The sequence below is a fragment of the Aspergillus ibericus genome (genome assembly GCF_003184845.1).
Source record: "Aspergillus ibericus CBS 121593 unplaced genomic scaffold BO80scaffold_33, whole genome shotgun sequence".
NCBI lineage: Eukaryota > Fungi > Ascomycota > Eurotiomycetes > Eurotiales > Aspergillaceae > Aspergillus > Aspergillus ibericus.
The window spans coordinates 1-7,568 of record NW_020292131.1 but is presented as its reverse complement, the minus strand read 5'-3'; the positions used below and the strand labels follow the sequence as shown (position 1 = coordinate 7,568).

The window sequence follows — 7,568 nt, the reverse complement described above, 5'->3', positions numbered from 1 at the left end:
GTTGGGTTTAAGAAAGTTGGGTTTAAGAAAGTTGGGTTTAAGAAAGTTGGGTTTAAAGAAGATGGGTTTGGAGAAGGTGGATCTAAGGCACGGTGTAAATAACCTGATACTCCTGGCCAATCACATCGCATGAACAAAGCGTATCTAAGTATAACCACACTATCCCCAAAGTTAGTGTGCATCAAGCAACATCACGCGAAATATGTTCGTCTGGCTGACATTTTACCTGGTAAAGAAGCTTACGACCCCCTCATCTAGAAATGCATGAGTGTAATGTGACTCCGAATGCGCACTCGTAGAATTATTTCTGGGACTACTGGGACGTTTCCTATATCATTACTGTGTTCGAGGCCTCCATGGCGCATCTAGAAACATGGTGCCATGCAGCCCAGCATTACGGAGCGCGTTGTCATGCATGCTATACATGTCTTAACCGTGAGGGGCGAGCAAAGCCAGGTCTGCCAGGGGGGAAGTGAAGGAGGGTGTACGAGGGAGTACGAAACATAGACATACCCAGTACACAATGATAAGACCAAATACCCGGGAAATGGACCAAAAAAATTGGCCGGGGTGCTTGGCTCAATGTACAGTCTTCGATACAAGCCACTCAGGCTTGACATGCTTCACTGTCATGCATCGTGCGAATGACAGCATGTGTCAAAAAGCGGGGGTAATCAAGCTGTAGTGCTTCCACTCGAACTTTGTGGCCTAGGTCCTTGAACAAGGATAGGGTGGAGGAGGTAGGTCCGTAATGCAGCATAGATGGGGGTGGGAGCTTTCCAAGTAACAGTTATAAATGTAACCATGCTCACAGCATCTGCAATTGGCACGATACTGACCTCGAGATTCAGTAATTTTACATATTCACCATTTTATACATAATCTCTCCTGTTCTCTTTGAGTGGCGATGGGTTGCTTTGCCAACATTATTCCTCTTTGGAAGTATATCACAAAGTTCCTGGGGGTAATCAAAAGCAGGCCCCCAAAGCATATGGTCAGGAATATACGCGCATTTTGCATATGTATCTGTCTAACAATGGCTTAGCCTATAATCTTCATTGGCGTGGAAAGGGGGCCCGACGACCTCGTGGTTACTTTCCTTCGTGGCTTGTTCCGTGACCGTCTTCCCTGGAGCGACTTCAAGGCAATTGGGCAGCCTGCCATACTCGCAGTTGCCAGAGCTGGTTGGACCTTCGAAGAGTTGAATACTCTAGCCGACTTGATTAGGGAAGGGAGATTTGTTGAGGAGATGTTGGATAGAGCCCGTGAAACGGCGAGGAATAACCGTATATGGATTCATAGCCGAAATTCCTCTGAACCAACCAGCCAGTTTGAATGATTTAGCCAGCCAATAGGCGCGATATATAGAGCCAGATATGTATGATTAACGTACATACGACAGCGCAGTAGCGCATGAGTCGTCAATGCACAGCAACAGGGCAATGCATCTCATACCTGGCATGTCGTATTTTACCATTAGCTATGTCTCTTTAGGACTGGGATAATGTTAGCCAGTCGTTTAAGCCAATTGCTTAATCTCACGCGAGATCTGATCCTATTAAACCCCTAGAAGCTCCCAAAAATGCGTTTCAATAGTTCACCTTGCCATCTCTCCTTCTCCTCATATACAACATGGCTAGCCTGCAAACACAGTTGGATACATTTAAAGAGATCATTGAGAAATCCCGGATAAATTACATCTGTCCACAATGCCTTAAGGGGTTTCCCCGTCCTGACGTCCTACGCCAACATTTCCAAAGCGAGAAAGACGATATACATCAAGGTCTCGCTATGAAAGATACCGACTTTGGCACGTTCTATGTCAACTATCAGATAGCTATTAAGGCTTTTCTTCCTGCTTCGTTGTTGCGATATGGTCCAGATTGTTTCAAGCCAAATTTTGTAGTAGAGCATTATAAGGACGATTCTGAAGCTGGTTGGTGACTACCTCCCCTGCTGGATTTTGGTATTGATTCGCTGAAAACAAAACTTTCTTCTTAGGTCAAATGCCCTCCTTTACCTGGCCAGAAGGGCTATATGAACACGAAGAGATGTTTGTCCAGCCCTAGGATCGCTCTCCAAGTGAGCCACAGCAGAAGAAGCAACTTTCCAGGACATTAAAGGGAAACCATGGTCTAATGTCGGTGAAGAGTGTGGACTACGCATGGGGCTTGTTGGTAAGAGTAAGGATATTAGGAGACTGATCAATTCGTTTAAAATCTAACAGGATGGCCCATGTGGTGAACTTGCGAGGAAGTGTATAATAGCAAATCATTCAATGAGCATCTCACTGGCTCTTGATCACTACATGTATAAGCTTTCTGGCGTACATAGCTTCCACATTAGGTTATAAACAGTCGATGGGAGCCTCAGATGTAGATATCCAGCCTAGTGATGATAAAATGCCGAGTGCTGTCTTAGCAATTTCATTAATCCTCCGGCTCATGCCCTGTGCGTGTTCGAGTCAAGGAAGTAGGGAGAGGCGAGAGTATCAGTCAATTAGCCTAACTTAGACTATATCAATATGGTAAAGAATTGCTCTCGCTACTCCGTACCAAGGATTGTGTTAATTCTGCCAGCATATGGTGCAGTCTATCGGTGTCATCTTACAATACACCACGTATCGTCGTCGAACATAGGAAAATATGCTCCCAGCCTTCTATATATACAGCATTTTCCCACGTCACAGAGTCTCCTCACTTGGTGCTACATGATCATCAATATGTCCAGTCTTGAAAGGCAGTCCAATACTCAGAAGAAGATCCTCCGGCTGTCATCAATGAATTATCTGTGTCCAGCGTGCCTCCAAGGTTTCTCACGCTCCGACATTTTATACCAGCATTTCCGGGATGGGGATAAGATTCATAGAAGACTTGATTTGAGTCAAAAGAATTTCAAAGATTTTTTTGCATGCTACTAGAGATATCTTAGAGTTTTGATCCCCGCGAGATGTCACGGGGCATACTGGGTGCGCATTCCAGGTACTTCCCGCTGCACTATCAGCAAAAGGACTAGGATGTAAAGCCAATGGCTTTACACTGCGCACGCTATATAAGGGTATTCAGGAACAGGATTCAGGCAGGATTCAGGCAACCACACACGGGTTCAGGTAGGCAGGCAGGCAGGCACCGTGACACGAGAAAGCTACCTAAATAGCCAGGGTGCTTTAAGCTTCAGTTTATAATTAAATACTATAGTATAAGATTCTATGACCCGCTTAATAATTATTTATTAATTAATTAAAAAGATTAGTTAAGGATATTTTCTCTTATACATATATTTAAGGATATTTTAACTCCTTAGAATATTCCTGAGGCCGTCTACACGGCGCTAAAAGTAAATAGGCCGGGCCTAATCAGCAACCAGAAAATGACTATAGGCAAGTCTATTTGGATCAATCACTAGACTATCTTATCTGCTGGTTTTATTCTCCTGGTCATTGTTTCTTCCATGGTAGTAATTAGGCAAAATTTCTAGTAGGGACACATTTTATCGCTAAATACCTAGAGCAAAATTTAATACACAGGTTGTGCCATGCAATATACCTTCATACCTGATTGACTCGGATTCATCCAGAATCTTCATCAATGAGAGGTATATTCCAGGGCCCCTGCTCGCGTGACGTACCTTTTAATTCCCGCTAGTATGTTTTCAACATGACCAAGACGTACTTCTAGTGAGGGCCTGGCAGGAATTCCCCATTCTCTTAGGTCTCGAAGTACTGAAAGATGCCGTTGGTAATGGCTGATCCTTACGTATCTTCGGTAGCGTTGGGGTTTAAGGGCTAGCTGAAGCATATGCGAGATACGCGGAATCATTGGCCACAGGATGAACGATCTGTATCCAGGTACATCTCGGCGTCATTCATTCGCTTCGCGGGAAATTGGAAGCTAGTGCATTCGCATTCCATGGAGAATGTGAGGTAATAATATAGTTCATACAGTGATTGCGCTAGGTGCTAATAAGTCCATCTATGGGAAGGAGTAAACAGAGCTGGGGCTCTCTCACGTATGGCCGTTTGATATATCGGATCGTGGTTCAAAAAGGAAAGCCTGAACAGAGGTTTCTTAAGCGAAGAGATATCCATCCACTGTACAGATAACGCCTACCCCCTTTCTCACCCATTCGCAGGTCTCTTTTACGTAAGCCACGGATGTGAAAGCAGGTCCTCCGCCGTGGTCCGGTCCTCAGGCCTCCAGCGTAGCGTTCTAGAAATAAAGTCTACAAACAGAGGCATTTCGTCGTCACCATCAATTTCTTTAGCCATAGAGACCAGATCCTTTTTTCCAATAAGCTCGGGAGTTTTAAATTGTCCTTCAGTTCAGTTAGCTGCGTCTAGCTAGGACATAAGTAGCATACCTTCAGCGTCAAAATACCGATATGTTTCTTCTCCCCGGCTGAGAAGATCAAGTGGAGGAGGCCCCAGGAGAGAAATTATCTGGCCCAGATGGGCTTCGTCTGTAGAGCCTGAGCCGCACGAGTCCGGTGGTATATCAAATGGCCCATGGCCATAGAACAGGTCCCAAAGCTAATAAACCATTAGTAGTGATCAGAATTATGATAATGAGGACGTTACCAGAACTCCCAAGTTCCAAATGTCAGCACTATAGCTCCAATCACCCCCAAGACAAACTTCTGGGGCCCGATATCCCTCTGGCTGGATGGGGTGGCTATTCGGAGGGCCGTCACCGTGTATAGCAAGCCCAAAGTCAGTTATTACCGATCTACCTAGTTCATCGGGCGACAGTCCCCAGAAATTTCGGGATAAGTATATGTCCCGACCGTCTAGTTGTTTCCGTGGAGAGGGGTTGTTCATCTCATCCTGCGCGACCGAGTTCAGGATAGATGGGTTACGTAGGGACAATAAGATGTTATCAGACTTTAGATCTTGTTTTTCCGTTAGCTGTGACCGATCTTAGAAGCGAATCGGTTGAATGACTAGTTACCTGTGTGAATAACGTGGCATTCGGTGTGGAGGTACCGCAGTCCTTCCAGTATAAGTTTAGATACCGGTTTCAAGACGTCGAGGGGAATGATATTTCCTTCGAAACGACGTTTCAGCATCCACAGGGGTTCACAAAGCGCATCAAAGACCATGCAAATATGAGTGCCGCCCGGACTAGCAACACGAAACGAGTCTAACAGAATAGCGACAAAGTTGCGCCCTGGATGCTGGGGATTTGCTTTAGTTATATGCTCAGTAATGCGCAACTCCTTCTCCGCAGACTCTTGAGATGCATAATTGCTTGCGTTAACTTTGATGGCCACATATTGGGGTTGAAGCCATCGCCATCTATTACACAGTGAGACAAGGCTTGAATATGTTATCAGATATTCTTCACATACTGGTGGAGATCGCGTGCTAGCCATACTGTTGAACTTGTTCCCCAACCTATTTTGGTGACGATTTGGTATCGGTTGTTGAGTATCTCATAAAGCCGTACAGGATAAAAGTGCTGAGGCTTATAATGGGGTGTGTGCTCTTCCTCAACCAGATCTGCCGTAGGGAGTAACTTTATCGGGAGGGGGGGGGGTTTGTAGGGAACGGACTGAAAAATTCTTCTAAGGTATCTTCTAAGATACATGGCCACGAAGAGATGAATGAATCGCTGCCCACTTTGGCGTTGACCGTTGCTGGTCGTGTTGAAAGCAGGGGGAGGCGGGTTTATAAGCGCAATGTGAAGCATGCACGGGCCAACAGGCAACTTGTCATGTGATTTCTTTTAATAGCCTTGTTGAAGTATCTATTCATCCAACCAACTAATTAGAAAGAATAATACTTCGCTATAAGTTACCGGCCCCTCTTCATGTCCAGTCAAATCATTTATTAAAGCTGCTCCTCGAATACACCACTCGCCCGTCTTTATACCAATGCCCCGACGTAATCCGCATTCCCTCCTTGTTGAATATCTGCCCCGATACGCGCAGGTCAGGGTCTGCTTCAGAGTCATGTTCGTCGCCCCTAGCAAAATGATAAGCAAGATAATTATTTTACAGCAATCTTCATTACTTACGCAACTTCGACCCTCTCAGCCCATTTACTCAATTTTGGGTTTATCTCAATTGAGCGGGTAATCATCGTCTCATACTCAGGTATCGCTTGGGTGTTTTTCCAGAAAATGTTGAGCATTGCCCGCACAGTGGTCGAGAAGGATCGCGACATACTGGGAGTTCGTGATAGTAACGGTGATGGTGATGGGGTAATGGACTGTTGTATATGAATATGAGGCAAATGGAATGATGATGGGGATGTTCTCGATGTACTCAACTGGAGTTGTCGTTTATATATCTTAATTTCCCTCAACATCGGCCGTCTTCCACATGAGCAGAGCGCGTATTAATTGGCGACAATCAGTCGGTATTGAAGAGGGTGAATCCCGCCACGCCCTACATTTCGATGTTGGTTAGCGCCTACGTGGAGAATGATCCATGCAATGTATACCGCTGCGAGCCGCGAAGATGGGGGTTAGTTGAAGCGAGAAACCTTCAGCAAGCCCTGACTCGCGAAGGTGGGTGAGTATTGGCTGAGGTTCAACGGTGGACCTACGCTGTTTTCACGATTCTCCCAGGCAGCAGGCCTTTCTCCGGGCTTCTAGAGCGCAGAATGCCGTGAATCCAGGTGGATAGATACGGTAAGCAATGCTACAATTCAACTATAGTAGGAGCGTGGCTCCGTGTCTTCGGTGCTGGTGGCAATCGTTGCGTGCAGCACCAATCGCGCGTCGTGCCGTTTAGACACGAGACGGACTGTCAGGACAATCCAGTGCGTCCGATCACTCAATGCCCCTTCCGAGGAAGAATTCAACCCTGTGAGTAGTAAATATCATAGTTCCTTTAATCGCCAGTTGCCTTACAGGTTCCCTCGGGCATAGAAACCCTATTACGTAGATGAGGTGGAGATCAGACAACGGAGAAGTAGCCCATTGATGAGGGAAGATGCCTCTCGGGCCCGCCGGAAAGTAAATTGCATATTGGGGTCAGCATGAGGAGCGTGGCCAAAACCCCGTTTCGGCGGCAGATCTCAGACCATTATTATTGGTTGACATTCTGAACCGTGGTTCAGAATGTCAACCAATAATAACTACCTATCCATTTTCGGAAGCATGACTAATACTTGAACCAGAAGCTCAACTATCTGAGGGAGATCTAAAGTCCTCCCCACTTCTTCTTTCACTCTCACAAATTGTATTGTATGATCACTGACCGCTCGTGAGAGGCATTATTCCCATTCTTGACAGTTCCTGCCTGCCTGCGCCCGACTGCTCAAATATTCCCTGTTCTGACATTGTAATTTTCAACATGATACAGAATGTTGATGATGTTTCCACTGCAATTGAGATCTTGGTTCGCTTTATACGTCTATATGACAAGGTGGTTGCAGAAAATATCAGCCTTTTGCTAAATCCAATTATGCGCGGTGACATTAATGGTGGATTACTGGTACTCAAGAAGCGTTTATGTCAAGCAACTGACCAAGTAGCGGCCACCGAAGAGACCACCAACGAAGAGACCACCAACGAAGAGACCACCAACGAAGAGACCACCAACGAAGAGACCACCAACGAAGA

The 7,568-nt window shown here is 45.8% G+C and overlaps 3 protein-coding genes across 3 annotated transcripts; 1 reads left to right on the top strand and 2 right to left on the bottom strand.

The window, feature by feature from the left end:
- Positions 1-907: 907 nt before the first annotated feature.
- BO80DRAFT_457046 (uncharacterized protein) lies at positions 908-1,944 on the top strand (the record flags this gene model as incomplete). The annotated part of the gene is made up of 3 exons (XM_025722205.1): positions 908-964; positions 1,046-1,329; positions 1,641-1,944. The coding sequence occupies 3 exons, from the start codon at positions 908-910 to the stop codon at positions 1,942-1,944; spliced, it is 645 nt and encodes a 214-aa protein (XP_025573024.1).
- Positions 1,945-2,601: 657 nt separating this feature from the next.
- BO80DRAFT_457045 (putative protein kinase) lies at positions 2,602-5,585 on the bottom strand (the record flags this gene model as incomplete). Its single annotated transcript, XM_025722204.1, has 6 exons — positions 2,602-2,659; positions 4,143-4,221; positions 4,360-4,528; positions 4,577-4,887; positions 4,947-5,293; positions 5,347-5,585. 6 exons carry the CDS (start codon positions 5,583-5,585, stop codon positions 2,602-2,604), a joined length of 1,203 nt encoding a protein of 400 aa, XP_025573023.1.
- Positions 5,586-5,688: 103 nt separating this feature from the next.
- On the bottom strand, positions 5,689-6,382 carry BO80DRAFT_427079 (uncharacterized protein). The gene is made up of 3 exons (XM_025719914.1): positions 6,270-6,382; positions 6,015-6,208; positions 5,689-5,962 (listed from the first exon to the last, which is right to left on the bottom strand). The coding sequence occupies exons 2-3, from the start codon at positions 6,161-6,163 to the stop codon at positions 5,821-5,823; spliced, it is 291 nt and encodes a 96-aa protein (XP_025573022.1). The 5' UTR covers positions 6,164-6,208; positions 6,270-6,382; the 3' UTR covers positions 5,689-5,820.
- Positions 6,383-7,568: the final 1,186 nt, after the last annotated feature.